Source organism: Schistocerca nitens, chromosome 9 (genome assembly GCF_023898315.1).
Source record: "Schistocerca nitens isolate TAMUIC-IGC-003100 chromosome 9, iqSchNite1.1, whole genome shotgun sequence".
Lineage (NCBI taxonomy): Eukaryota > Metazoa > Arthropoda > Insecta > Orthoptera > Acrididae > Schistocerca > Schistocerca nitens.
The window spans coordinates 415,220,973-415,235,994 of record NC_064622.1 but is presented as its reverse complement, the minus strand read 5'-3'; the positions used below and the strand labels follow the sequence as shown (position 1 = coordinate 415,235,994).

The following is a 15,022-nucleotide window of genomic DNA, read 5'->3' as shown; positions in this document are numbered from 1 at the left end:
AACAAGGCTCAATGCCAGAAAGTGGGGAAAGAGGGGAGAGACAGGAAATGGACATAGAGCAGAAAAAAAAGAGGTGATGGACATTCAATTCCAAAAAAAAATTAGCAACTGTGAAGCATTGCAGGTCTGGTTGTTGTTTATAAACCAGCTCATTTTCAGTGAATGGTTCTGATCAACAGCGCAGGTGAATCAAAAAGGACTTTAGAACTTTCGAATGATATAGAAATTTATTGAGATAACTTATAGGTTTGGTAGATGTGTCATTTTGTAGAAAACAACCTCAGGTTTCAAACAAAAGTATCAAGTGTCATTTCCAACACCATTTGATTTTTCAGTCGGCCAAACTGTCTGGTGGGGGAGGAACGTACACACGGCCTTTAATGAAACCCACAGGAAAGAAATCCAGTGGTGTCAAGTCTGGGGAGAGAGATGGCCATGGTACAGATCCTTCACAGCCAATCCACTGACTTGATAAACAATTATCAATGAAACCTCAGACTTTCGTGAGGAAATGAGGTGGTGCATCTTGCTGATAATGAACCCTGGTATCTCGATTATCATCAATCTGTGGAATTAAAAAGTTTTCAAGCATATCCAGATATAAATACCAGTGATAGTTTTCTCCAAGAAGAAGAAGAAAGAGCTGTACAATTTCAATTTGCTAGGAGCCCAAAACACAATAACTCTGGGACTATCATGAATGTTTTCCAGGATTGCATGTGGATTTTTGCTGTCCCATATTCTGCAGTTGTGGTTGTCCACCATGCCACTGATATTAAAGGCTGATTCATCAGTGAAGATTATTGTGTTCAGGAGTATCTCGTCGTACTCCACCTGATGAAACATTTCTGCACAGAATTCCCCCACATGCAACCTCATCTGCATCATCACTAATGTGCTGTGTCATTGTGAATCTGTACGGTTTCCATGAACGCGTCTATGTAGTAATAGCTAAACTGTCTTTTATGATATGCCAGTCTTGTGACACACACATCACACTGGTTTTTGTGGAGTGCGGGCAAAGTTCTGCCTAACCTGTTCAACATAATCATCAACATGCAGACGATCTGGTGATTTATCATGTCACAGTGAACAACCCATCTCAAGAATGTTTTTGTGCCAAGAGTAAATTGTAAGCCTGCCTGGAGATTCTTTAGTGTATTCGGTGTGAAATTTATGCCAAACATTTGGTTGCACAATTCGTTTTATGAAACCAACACACAGTGGGCACACTCTGTACCAGTGAAAGCAGCGATTTTAGCTGTGCACTTCACTGCACTCTGGGGGCGGAATGGGGTACTGATGCACTAAGTGAATCAAACTTGATGATGTTTGCTACAAAATGACATATCTACCAATTCTGTAAGTTATCTCAATAAATTTCTATATCATTCCAAAGTTATAAAGTACTTTTTGATTCAGACTGTCTAATAATAATAATAATAATAATAATAATAATAATAGGCCCGGGAAAAGAATAGGCCTCCGGTATGTTCTGCCAGTCGTAAAAGGCGACGAAAAGAACAAACCACTAATAGGGCTAACCCCCCTTTTAGTGTGATTACTTGGTTCAGGACAGAACTAAAGAAGCCTCGGACAAGCGCCGTCATGGTCGGGGACAACGCTTGAACCCTATGCCCGCCCACAATGGTAACGACACTGCTAGCCAACTGGAAAATGATTTAAATCCAAATAGAGGTGTTTTGCAGGATATGCTTCCTGCAACCACCCTAGAAGGAAAACAAAGACAGAGGATGAGATGGTCAGATGAAGTTAATCGACACCTCATGTTCTGTTATTACCAAGCAACAAACCTAGGAACCAACACAACTGGATACAGATCACAAGTACACACAACATTTATTACCAGATACCCAGAATTAAAATTTTTAACAGAACAACGACTAGCTGATCAGATCCGTGTAATAATCAAAAATAACAGGATACCCCAGTCAGAATTAGAAAACATCAAACAACAAGTACAACAAATACTAGAACAAAATAATGTGCAATCAGAAGAAGAAGAAGAAAATACAGTAATGGACTCAAACATCCCAGAGCAAACAAACAAAGAACAACACACATCAATTAAACAATCAGAGGAAAACGACATCTTAAGACAGCCACCAGAACAAGCACAAATAGAACACGAAGTGACACACATGTTAGATATAGAAGAGAAATTTCAGCTGACATATATAGAATACAAAGACACAAATACAGACATTAGACCATTCTTGCATAGACCACCAAATAACCCACAAGTCGAAACAACAATAACAACTATCAACACAATCATACACAACAAAATAAATGAAAATACAACAATGGAAGAGTTACAACTACTGGTTTATGTAGGAGCACTCACTACACTAAATATACACACTAGGCAGAGATCAGAACCAACCAACACACAGAAGAAACCCACAAAACCAGCATGGCAACACAGGCTACAGATCAGAATAGAAAAACTGAGAAAAGACATCGGACAGCTAACACAATTTATAAGAAATGAAATATCAGACAAAAAACGAAAAAGGTTAGGTAAAATCTCACAACAAGAAGCAATGGAGCAATTAGATGAAAAGAAGCAGAAGTTACAAGCATTGGCCAAACGACTTAGAAGATACAAAAAAAGTGAAAATAGAAGGAAACAAAACCAAACATTCAACACAAACCAAAAGAAATTTTACCAGACAATAGATAACACACACATTAAAATAGACAATCCACCAAACATAACAGACATGGAACACTTCTGGAGCAACATATGGTCAAACCCGGTACAACATAACAGGCATGCACGGTGGATACAAGCAGAAACAGACTCGTACAAGATGATACCACAAATGCCTGAAGTGATAATTTTGCAACATGAAGTCACCCGAGCAATTAATTCTATGCACAATTGGAAAGCCCCTGGAAATGATAAAATAGCAAATTTCTGGCTAAAGAAGTTCACCTCAACACATTCACATCTAACTAAATTATTTAACAGTTACATTGCAGACCCATACACATTCCCTGATACACTTACACATGGAATAACCTATCTGAAACCTAAAGATCAAGCAGACACAGCAAACCCAGCTAAATATCGCCCCATAACATGCCTACCAACAATCTACAAAATATTAACTTCAGTCATTACACAGAAATTAATGACACATACAACACAGAACAAAATTATAAATGAAGAACAAAAAGGCTGTTGCAAAGGAGCACGAGGATGTAAAGAGCAACTGATAATAGATGCAGAGGTGACATATCAAGCTAAAACTAAACAAAGGTCACTACACTACGCATACATTGATTACCAAAAAGCTTTTGATAGTGTACCCCACTCATGGTTACTACAGATATTGGAAATATACAAAGTAGATCCTAAATTGATGCAGTTCCTAAACATAGTTATGAAAAACTGGAAAACCACACTTAATATCCAAACAAACTCTAATAATATCACATCACAGCCAATACAGATTAAGCGTGGAATATACCAAGGAGACTCATTAAGTCCTTTCTGGTTCTGCCTTGCTCTGAACCCACTATCCAACATGCTAAACAATACAAATTATGGATACAATATTACTGGAACATACCCACACAAAATCACACATTTGCTATACATGGATGATCTAAAACTACTGGCAGCAACCAATCAACAACTCAACCAATTACTAAAGATAACAGAAGGATTCAGCAATGATATAAGTATGGCTTTTGGAACAGACAAATGTAAGAAAAATAGCATAGTCAAGGGAAAACACACTAAACAAGAAGATTACATATTGGATAACAGCGACTGCATAGATGCGATGGAAAAAACGGATGCCTATAAATATCTAGGATACAGGCAAAAAATAGGAATAGATAATACAAATATTAAAGAAGAACTAAAAGAAAAATATAGACAAAGACTAACAAAAATACTGAAAACAGAACTGACAGCAAGAAACAAGACAAAAGCTATAAATACTTATGCCATACCAATATTGACCTACTCATTTGGAGTAGTGAAATGGAGTAACACAGACCTAGAAGCACTCAATACACTTACACGATCACAATGCCACAAATATAGAATACATCACATACATTCAGCAACAGAAAGATTCACATTAAGCAGAAAGGAAGGAGGAAGGGGATTTATCGACATAAAAAACCTACATTATGGACAGGTAGACAATTTAAGAAAATTCTTTCTAGAACGAGCAGAAACTAGCAAAATACACAAGGCAATCACTCATATAAATACATCGGCTACACCACTGCAATTTCATAACCACTTCTACAACCCTTTAGATCACATAACATCAACAGATACGAAGAAAGCAAATTGGAAAAAGAAAACACTTCATGGCAAGCACCCATATCATCTAACACAGCCACACATCGATCAAGACGCATCCAACACATGGCTAAGAAAAGGCAATATATACAGTGAGACAGAAGGATTCATGATTGCAATACAGGATCAAACAATAAACACCAGGTATTTCAGCAAGCATATTATTAAAGATCCCAATACCACAACAGATAAATGCAGACTTTGTAAACAACAAATAGAAACAGTAGATCACAAGCGGATGTACAATACTAGCAAATACAGAATACCCCAGAAGACATGACAATGTCGCAAAAATAATACATCAACAGCTTGCCTTACAACATAAACTTATAAAACAACACGTTCCTACATACAAGTATGCACCACAAAATGTACTGGAGAATGATGAATACAAATTATACTGGAACAGAACCATTATAACAGATAAAACAACGCCACATAACAAACCTGACATCATACTCACCAATAAAAAGAAGAAATTAACACAACTAATCGAAATATCCATACCCAATACAACAAATATACAAAAGAAAACAGGAGAAAAAATTGAAAAATACATCCAACTGGCTGAGGAAGTCAAAGACATGTGGCATCAGGATAAAGTTGACATCATACCAATTATACTATCAACCACAGGAGTCATACCACACAATATCCACCAATACATCAATGCAATACAGCTACATCCAAACATATATATACAATTACAGAAATCCGTAATTATTGATACATGTTCAATTACCCGAAAGTTCCTAAATGCAATATAACATGTACCGTACAGCAAAAAGGAAGTGACGCTTGATAAAGGTCCGCGTCACTCCATTCTTAACCAGACTTCTAAAAAGTCTGAGAAAGTAAAGAAATAATAATAGTATTTTTGCAAAAAAAAATTAATTCCAATGGAAAAAGTAGGATACCTATTGCACAATAAGAGAGGAGAGAGCGAGGAAATGGACATATGAGAGGGGAAAGGAGGAGATGGACAGAGAGGAAGTGGAGTTCTCAGAGGTGTTCTTCAAGCTTTGGAAACAGGTAAAAAGAGGGAGGGATCTAACTGTCAGAAATGTAGCATACATGGAAAACAAGTAACATCCAATATACATCTCCACTGTACACCTGGGAGAAAGTAATAATTCCAAAACAGGCAGGACATGACAGCAACAATGTTATGTGTAAGGTAAAATACCTAATGATATATTATAAATTTTCAGATCATAGTTACAAAACCATTACATTAAGACCATCGCTTCTCTATGTATTTACAGAGCACCTGATAACGGCAATTTTCCGAAATAAGCTCATTGTGACTGAGATAAAATATAAACAACTTACATAGCAGTGTAGCTGGCTATTATTCATAAATCATCATGTCGTTAAAAGACATTTTGCACTGCACACCCCAAAGAACAAAAGTTTATTTGTAAGAGTCTTTTTGTTGTGCCTATCTGCGACTCAGCATCTCCGCTATATGGTGAGTAGCAACTTTCCTTTTCATATATTATTACATGTCCAGAGGTAAATGTTTTGAATTCCTCTTTGAGAAATGACTAACTGCCTCTTTATCTAGCTTAATGAACATGTGAATCTTTCTACTCATTTTAGTCCCCTTTGTACTTGAGTATCATATAGATAGTTTTTGGTAGTTTTCAGTGAAACCATTTAGTATTGTTTCGTGAGATGTCTTGTCACACCAACTACTTATAAAACTGTAATAATCCCAAACAAATGTATGCTGTTTCGAGTCTCCTCCAAAGACAATGGTATGATGCAGGGACGTATGTACTAGCGAGCTGAGGTTTTCTTATCTTTTGGGGTACATCTGGGGGTGAGTCTGGTGGCTGGAAGAAGGATCCAATTATATGTTTACACCAATTCTTGATACTGAGCCTTGCCCAAACTATATCGCATGCAGCTTCAATTTCTATCTATTGGATCTGAGCGTCTTGTCTACTGCGGCAAATACACAACATCCATTTTCCAATAGCCTACCCCTTTTATATACACATATATTTTCTAAAAAACTTCATGGCTATCAATTTCAGGTTTTACTTCAAATGTTCAGATGTTAAAAATCCAAATATAAAAGTGAATCTCACAGAAGTTACACTTCTTTCTCCTAAAACCAATAATTTTGAATCTGTCATGCATTGTTTTAAGTCCCATATTTCATTTTGCACATCTCTCTTAAGCTTTCTACTAATCGAGTACAAGAAATTTCTAAAAGACAGACAGTCAGGTCACTGAGGGCAGAACTGCCGGTATTAGGTAATGTTATCCCATTCCCACAAGCAGCTACATTCAAGCAGTAAACTTGATATTTGAGAAAGCCTAGTACAAGGGGAGTACAGGTGTCCCACAGGCAGATTATGCCCATTAATCACAATCTCATTGTTACAGCCATGTATCTCTTCAGCATGCAAATCTCTTAAAGGGTTGTGGATTTCCTCATAGATATGTTTATAACATCCTCACTACTCGAGTAGCAAATGTAAGATCATGCTCTCCAAGATACACATAATGGTGGTGGCTGAAACATGTCCATTTTCAATTTTTGCAGTTTACCAAGCACCACATGCACAAGACACTCAACATTATCTTAGTGCCCCTCTTACATATGCATGACTTACAGGTTAAATTTTTTGACATTCATTTGAATAATCTGTAAACCTACACAGCAAGATACAATTAATACATGTACACTACAACTGGTAAGGCATATAGGAAATGTAAGTAATTTTTCAGCTGTATTTTGAAAGCACACATGGTGTTTCACAAATTAAAATTCTGACAAAAACTTAGTTGGGTGCATTTGTAAAGCAGGAGGGAGGAGGGGGCCAGGAGGAGGGGAAGGTGAAATTTTGACATATCCAATCAGACAATTCCCTTGGACGTTTTAAGTAGTATAATTGTGTTCTAACTGAGAATTCAGAATGCCAATTTTAAGGAGTACATCACACTAAAAGTAAAGAACTATTTGCTGGTAGAAAATAGTTATGCCTATTTCCTGTGATCGTGTGCTACTTCGTAATTCCTCTTAAGGCTGTCCTGTTATCTCTATCTCTATTCTCCCCCCCCCCTCCCCCTTCAGTACACAACTTTCATTATACTGAGGTGAAATTTGAGAAAAAGTATGTAGACTATGAAATATCAGCTGGTATAAAAAGTCTCCGGAGTTTCTCTTTATAAAGATCTTACGGAGATATCAACAATGACTGAACTACAAATGCCGGAGATTATTCAAATTCAAATGTAATTCAGTTTTAAGGACTAAATTTTTTGTTGGTAACAACAGAAAGGATAAATATCAACTCCTATGCTGGAGGGAGGGAGGGAGGGAGGGAGGGGGGGGAAACTCTCTATCAAACATCTGTCTTCAAAAACTAGTTCTCTATAGAGTGGCATGATGTACATAACTGAAGATTTACCTTAAGCCATGCCTTTAAGCCGCCAACATTCCAGGAAGATATCTTTAGATTCCATGGTTTCCCATCACTCGTAGTCTTATCGCTCGAAAAGTCAATTGAGTCATAGTCATTATCAACACGATTCATCCTGCTCTTCTTTGCTTTTGTTGCCTTCTCAGGTGCTTCCTCAATATCCTCATCCTCATCTTCATCATCATCATCTTTATCTTTGTCCTTTGCAGATCGCCTTCTACTGGTTCCACCTCCCTTTCTACCCCTTGCCTTTTTTTTGGTCCCTTCAGCTTCCTCAAAATCATCATCATCTGGTGACTTAGTTTTACGTTTTCTAGACCTCGCTTTTGTGCGTCGCTCTTCATCTGAGCTTACATAATCATCTTCATGGTACTTAACAGTTTTATTCAAGTTTCGCATACTCTGCCGCCCACCAGAACGTGGCTGTGGCTTTTCATCTTCCTCCTTATTACTGTCTCCATCAGGATCGTTTCTTTGTTCCTCTTCCTCCATCTTTTCCGACATGTTATCTTCCTCTTCCTGCATTAAAAAGAGAGAGAAAACTTTAAAACACTCTGTATATAAATGCGACAAAAACACATTTAACCAAGTTTATTTCTCGTTCTATGCCATGGGTTTTATCTTACAGTGTACAAGATAAAAAGCCAACTTGCTTTATGCGACATGTAGCAGAAGACAATAACAAATTCTGTAACAAACACATGTTACTTTGATGACAATGCTACACCAGCAACGATCACAGCAAAGTTGCCAAAAAGCCCGAGTGTTAAATCGTCGAAATGGTGTTAACACTATATTGCCACAATAAAGTTAAACGCAAACAATGAGAAGCAAATATGATACTGACTAACATTTTTGATGCAATTTATGTTTTAGAAATACTATTAATTCAATGGAATGGCTTATGTTTTGCCGAAATATCACGTACCCTTGCAATAGGCACATATTCATCTGAAAGATAATCATGTGCTTGTTAACGCTAGCACCCCTCCCTGTAACCAGCACGACAAATAGTGAATTTCCTGTCCACAACATGGATGGATACCTAAATACAATTATGTCAAATAAACTCGTTGCTACTGCAGGTGTGTGTGTGTGTGTGTGTGTGTGTGTGTGTGTGTGTGTGTGTACTCTTTATTCCTAGCAAGAGAGGGTCCGAACGCCAGTGTTAACTGTTTTCTATTACTGGTTTCTGCGCACAGCACCAGTCCTCTACAGGTAAATGGTGGCCTTTCCCTTATTTTACCTAAATACAGATTTGAGATCTCTTAGTAACATAGTTTTTAAAATATGTCAGTAACACTGCAATTAATCGAGTACCAGAAATATTTAGATGTGGTTAATATATACAACAAAAACTGTTGGGAAAAGGAGCAAAATCAATATTAACACGAAACACTGAAGAAGAATAACCATGCAGAGATACTCATGGACAACTTATTTATTAAGTCCGTAACATTACTACTACGCCAATGTATATTTTGATGTAGGACTCTGCTGCTTCATTATCAAGGCACAAGGTGGTTATTGTGAGATCTTCACTGAGATATCAACGCGTTGTAACAGGTATCAGTGAATTTTACTGATTGCTGGGTAAACATTATGTATTGGAGCCCCTCTGCATTTTTCAATGTGGAGTGGATATAAACATTAGTTGCTTTCAACAACTCACAAGCAAACTGTCACTTTTCAACCAAACCTAGGCCTCGGGCTGCACTACAGATCAGTCAGTCACTACATCTGAGATTACAATATCGGGGGGAGGGGGGCTCTAAAACAAAAGGCTTGCATTACTTGGTAATACAGAGCCCAAAAGGGAGGGGTGTCTGTTGAGAGGCCAGACAAACATGTGCCTCCTTAAAAGGGGAGCAGCCTTTCCAGTAGCTGCAGGGGCAATAGTCTGGATGATTGACTGATCTGGCCTTTTAACATAAGCCAAAACGGCCTTGCTGTGCTGCTACTGCGAATGGCTGAAAGCAAGGGGAAACTACAGTCATAATTTTTCCTGAGGGCATGCAACTTTACTGCATGATTAAATGATGATAGCGTCCTCTTGGGTAAAATATTCTGGAGGTAAAATAGTCGCTCACTCAGATCTCTGGGCTGGGACTACTCAGGAGGACGTTATTAGGAGAAACAAAACTGGAATTCTATAGATTGAAGCGTGGAATGTCAGTTCCATTAATCAGAAAGGTAGGTTAGAAAATTTAAAAAGGGAAATGGATAGGTTAAAGTTAGATATAGCGGGAATTAGTGAAGTTCAGTGGCGGAACAAGATTTCTGGTCAAGTGAATACAGGGTTATAAATGCAAAATCAAATATGGGTAATGAGGGAATGGGTTTAATGACGAATAAAAAATTTGAACTCCACATAAGCTACTACGAACAGCATAGTGAACACGTTATTGTAGCCAAGGCAGACATGAAGCTCATGCCTACCACAGTAGTACATGTTTCTATGCCATCTAGTCCTGCAGAAGATGAAGATATTGATAAAATGTATGATGTGACAAAAGAAATTATTCAGACAGTTAAGGAACATGAAAATTTGATAGTCATGGGGGATGAATTCGATAGTAGGAGAAGGAAAAGAAGTAGCTGAATATGGACTGGGGGGTGGTAAGGAATGAAAGAGGAAGCTGTCTGGTAGAATTTTGCACAGAGCATAACTTAATCATAGCTAACACATGGTTTAAGAATCATGAAAGGAGGATGTATATGTGGAACAGGCCTGGAGACACTGGAAGGTTTTAGATAGATTATATAATGGTAAGACAGAGATTTAGGAACCAGGATTTAAACTGTAAAACATTTCCAGAGGCAGATGTGGACTCCAACTGCAATTTATTTGTTACGAACTGCAGATTAAAACTGAAGAAACTGAAAGAACCAGAGGTTGTAGAGAGTTTCAGAGAGAGCTTTAGGGAACGATTGACAAGAACAGGGGAAAGAAATACAATAGAAGAAGAATGGGTAGCTTTGAGAGATGGAATAGTGAAGGCAGCAGAGGATCAAATAGGTAAAAAGACGAGGGCTAATAGAAATCCTTGGGTAACAGAAGAGATATTGAATTTCATTGATGAAAGGAGAAAATATAAAAATACAGAAAATTTAGCAAGCAAAAAGGAATACAAATGTCTCAAAAATGAGATGAACAGGAAGTGCAAAAAGGCTAAGCAGGGATGGCCAGAAGACAAATGGAAGGATGTAGAAGCATGTATAACTAGGGGTAAGATAGATACTGCCTACAGGAAATTTAGAGAGACCTTCGGAGAAAAGAGAACCACCTTTATGTAGATCAAGAGTTCAGATGGCAAACCAGTCCTAAGCAAATAAGGGAAGGCAGAAAGAAGGAAAGAGTATATAGATGGTCTATACAAGGGCACCTGTACTTGAGCGCAATATTACGGAAATGGAAGAGGACACAGATGAAGACGAAATGGGAGATTTAATAGGCGTGAAGAAACTGACAGAGCACTGAAAGACCTAATTTGAAACAAAGCCCCAGGAGTAGACAACATTGCATTAGAACTACTGATAGCCTTGGGTGAGCCAGCCATGACAAAACTCTTCAATTATGTAAATGAATGAGACAGGCAAAATGCCCTCAGACTTCAAGAAGAATATAATTACTCCAATCCCAAAGAAAGCAGGTGCTCCAATCCCAAAGAAAGCAGGTGTTGACATGTGTGAAAATTACCAAACTATCAGTTTAATATGTCACACTTTCAAAATACTAACACAGTTTCTTTAGACGAATTGAAAAAACTGGTAGAAGCTGACCTCGGGGGAAGATCAGTTTGGATTCCATACAAATGCTGTAACACACAGGCCAATACTAACCCTACGACTTATCTTAGAAGATAGATTAAGGAAAGGCAAACCTACGTTCCTAGCATTTGCTACTTAGAGAAAGCTTTAGAAAATACTAACTGGAATACTTGTTTCAAATTTTGGGAGTGGCAGGGGAAAAATATAGGGAGTTAAAGGCTATTTATAATTTGTACAGAAACGAGATGGCAGTTATAAGAGTCTAGGTGCAGGAAAGGAAAGCAGTGGTTGAGAATGGAGACAGGGGTGTAGCCTATTCCCGATGTTATTCAATCTGTATATTGGGCAAGCAGTAAAGCAAACAAAAGGAAAATTCGGAGTAGGAATTAAAATCCATGGAGAAGAAATAAAAACTTTGAGGTTCACCAATGACATTGTAATTCTGTCAGACATCAAAGGACTTCGAAGAGCAGTTGAGCGGACTGAAGTGTCTTGAAATGAGCATATAAGGTGAATGTCAATAAAACTCAAAAAAGCTTAATGTAATGTAGTCTAACTAAATAGGCGATGCTGATGGAATTAGAGTAGGAAACAAGACTCTTAAAGTAGTACACGGGTCTTGCTATTGAGGCAGCAAAATAACTGATGGTGTCCGAAGGATTGGATTGGATTGATGTGGGGGGTGAAGACCAAACTGCAAGGTCATCTGTTTCATTGGATTAGGGAAGGATGGGGAAGGAAGTCAGCCGTGCCCTTTCAAAGGAACCATCCCAGCATTTGCCCGAAGCGATTTAGGGAAATCACGGAAAACCTAAATCAGGATGGCCGGACGCAGGATTGCACCATCGTCCTCCCAAATGCATGTCTATTGTGCTAACCACTGCGCCACCTCGCTCGGTCAAGTGGCCGAAGTAGAGAGGATGCAAAATGTATACTGGCAGTGGCAAGGAAAGCTTTTCTGAAGAAGGGAAATTGCTAACATTGAATATTGATTTAAATATTGAGAAGTCTTCTGAAAATATTTGTATGGAGTATAGTCATGTATAGAAGTGAAACATGAACAATAAACAGTTTAGGTAAGAAGAGACAGGAAGCTTTTCAAATGTGGTGCTACAGAAGTAAGTTAAGATTAGATGGGTAGGTACTGAATAGAATTGGGCACAAGAATTTGTGGCACAACTTGAGTAGAAGAGAGAGGTTCGTAGGACACATTCTGAGGCATCAAGGGATCACTAATTTAGTGTTGGAGGGAAGCGCAGAGCGGAAAGGTCATAGAGGGAGACAGAGATGAATACACTAAGCAGTTTCAGAAGGTCGTAGGTAGCACTAGTTACTCTGAGACACAGTCTTGCACAGGATAGTTAGCATGAAGAGCTGCATCAAACCAGTCTCTGGACTGAAGACAACAACAACAACAACAACAACAACCAACAACAACATGACATCACAATGAAGTAACTTCCAAATTTTCTTTGAATTATTACATAAGTATATGGTTTTACAAGACACTTGTGACTTCACAAAGAAAGTGCTTTGAGCACTAACTGAAGCCCTGTTGAGGCAATGCTTTGAAATATATTCTAGCAAAGTAAAAACTTGACTGAAAACAGTTTAGAACATTACAGAAAAATTAATACTAATTTGCAATCCAACAGATGTCTGACGTTGAAGTGAAGGTATGTATTGCAATAATTAACTCTATAAATACTATGAAGCTTGCAATCCAACACATGAATTTTTGCGGAAAGGAAAAAAATAATAATTCTTTGGGGTGTCACCATTTTCTATATCTTGACAATAAAATCTTACAAAAGATATTAACGTAAAATTCAGTTCATGTTTAGTAGTCACATACAGACCCTTGCTAACATGTTCACAAACACTCTAATAATAAAATTAATTGCTAAATAAGAAAACATTAAAACAATATATTACTACTGGAATTCTTAATCTGTAGCACTGTACAGTAGGTTCCAAAAGTAATGTTTCGACTGTGGACAGTTAAATTGAGCCTCGCATGGGTTTGGGTGATCAGGGCGACCTGTGGCTCGCCAATATTTTAATTAATATGAGCTACAAATGTGGGACACACATTTATCTTTTATTACAATGTGGGATACCTGTTTATCTTTCATTATATTTTCTAATTTGTTACTGTCAAACACGTAATTTTCTTGTTATAAAACACTTTGTGGCTACACTCACCCCAATTTGGACTAAAAAAAAAAAAACAAGGACTTATCTTACAGGAAGAAAATTTAAAGTTACATGCTGCAGTCACAAAAATGTTCGTGTTCATTAGATACTAATAGCTTTGTGAACAGCTAAAAATACTAGAGACTTGGTGTTGTCCTACCTTCGTAGGAGCAACTTGTTATTTCAAGGGTCTACGGATTGGTGTTCCTGAACATATTTGTATCCAACGTTTCCAGAATTGTCTCCGCTGAACAAATGTAATAAAATATGTCAAAATGCATTCCTCAAAAGATGTATCTGTTCCGCCTAGCACCTACTTCTAAGCTATACCTACACGTCGCCGCGAATAACATGAGACAGCTTACTAAAGAGAGTCAACAACGATTTTAAAATTTCTGGCGATTTCAATCTAATTTTGGAACCCGTGCAAGTGAAACGCTATTTACAAACAATTTGTTCAAATAACAATAATTCATATAATTTCTAAATAGATTAAGCTATGATTACCCGGTACTTACTAGTATTAAACGTAGACAACGATTTGGCGCACAAGCTTAAGTTCAAACACTATGTACAAACTAATGAATTTTTCGTCGAGTGAAATAAAATTTATGGTAACAACGAAATATTTTTACAAAATACAACAAAATTACGGATTTATCAGAGCATACCAGTCTTTAAATCTGAATAAACTTAAATTATGTAATTTTTTCACAATCTACGTTATTCCATTCAAACAATATTTTTAGCGCCAATAACGCATGCCGGCCATATTTCCTTCGTTACAGGCGTTTAAAAGTAAAAGTGTTAAGAAATAAGTGAAACCTTGTTGCGTGTATAGAAATAAGTACTCTAAATTTTAAGTTTAACGAACACCTGTCTTATTTTAAACTGTACCTCCAGTTGACTGGAAACGACCGTGAGCAACTTACCTTGGCGATCACTGTTTTCTTAGCTTTGGGCGGCATCCTCGCAAGAAAATTCAAATGACTAAAATTAAATTTTATGGGAAAATATAAAGCACTATAGTTATTCAGTGTACAATATACTAAAGAATATCTACCATGTGCAGCCTCAAGTGTGGAATATATACTTCGAAAATACGGAATTAGAGAGCCGGTTAAACACGGATAACACAAACAACTGCTGCTCAACTTTGTCAATAAAGCACGGACAACCGCCATGTATGGGAAGCAACAAGCAATGCTGTAATATATGTTTTCCGCATAGATTTTTGGTGGAATTTAATTAATATGTTTGTAATAAC

General features: G+C 37.4%; 1 protein-coding gene across 5 annotated transcripts in view; it reads right to left on the bottom strand.

The window, feature by feature from the left end:
- Positions 1-14,961, bottom strand: part of LOC126202915 (DNA-(apurinic or apyrimidinic site) endonuclease) — an 81,807-nt gene extending 66,846 nt beyond the window's left edge. The window contains exons 1-3 of one of the 5 annotated variants that reach the window (XM_049936994.1): positions 14,819-14,926; positions 14,688-14,724; positions 7,777-8,307 (exon numbers count right to left, since the gene is read on the bottom strand). In XM_049936994.1, coding sequence (XP_049792951.1) covers positions 7,777-8,307; positions 14,688-14,723 — 567 coding nt within the window. In that variant the 5' untranslated portion in view covers position 14,724; positions 14,819-14,926. The other 4 variants (XM_049936996.1, XM_049936995.1, XM_049936998.1 and 1 more) reach the window with 4 other exon arrangements.
- Positions 14,962-15,022: the final 61 nt, after the last annotated feature.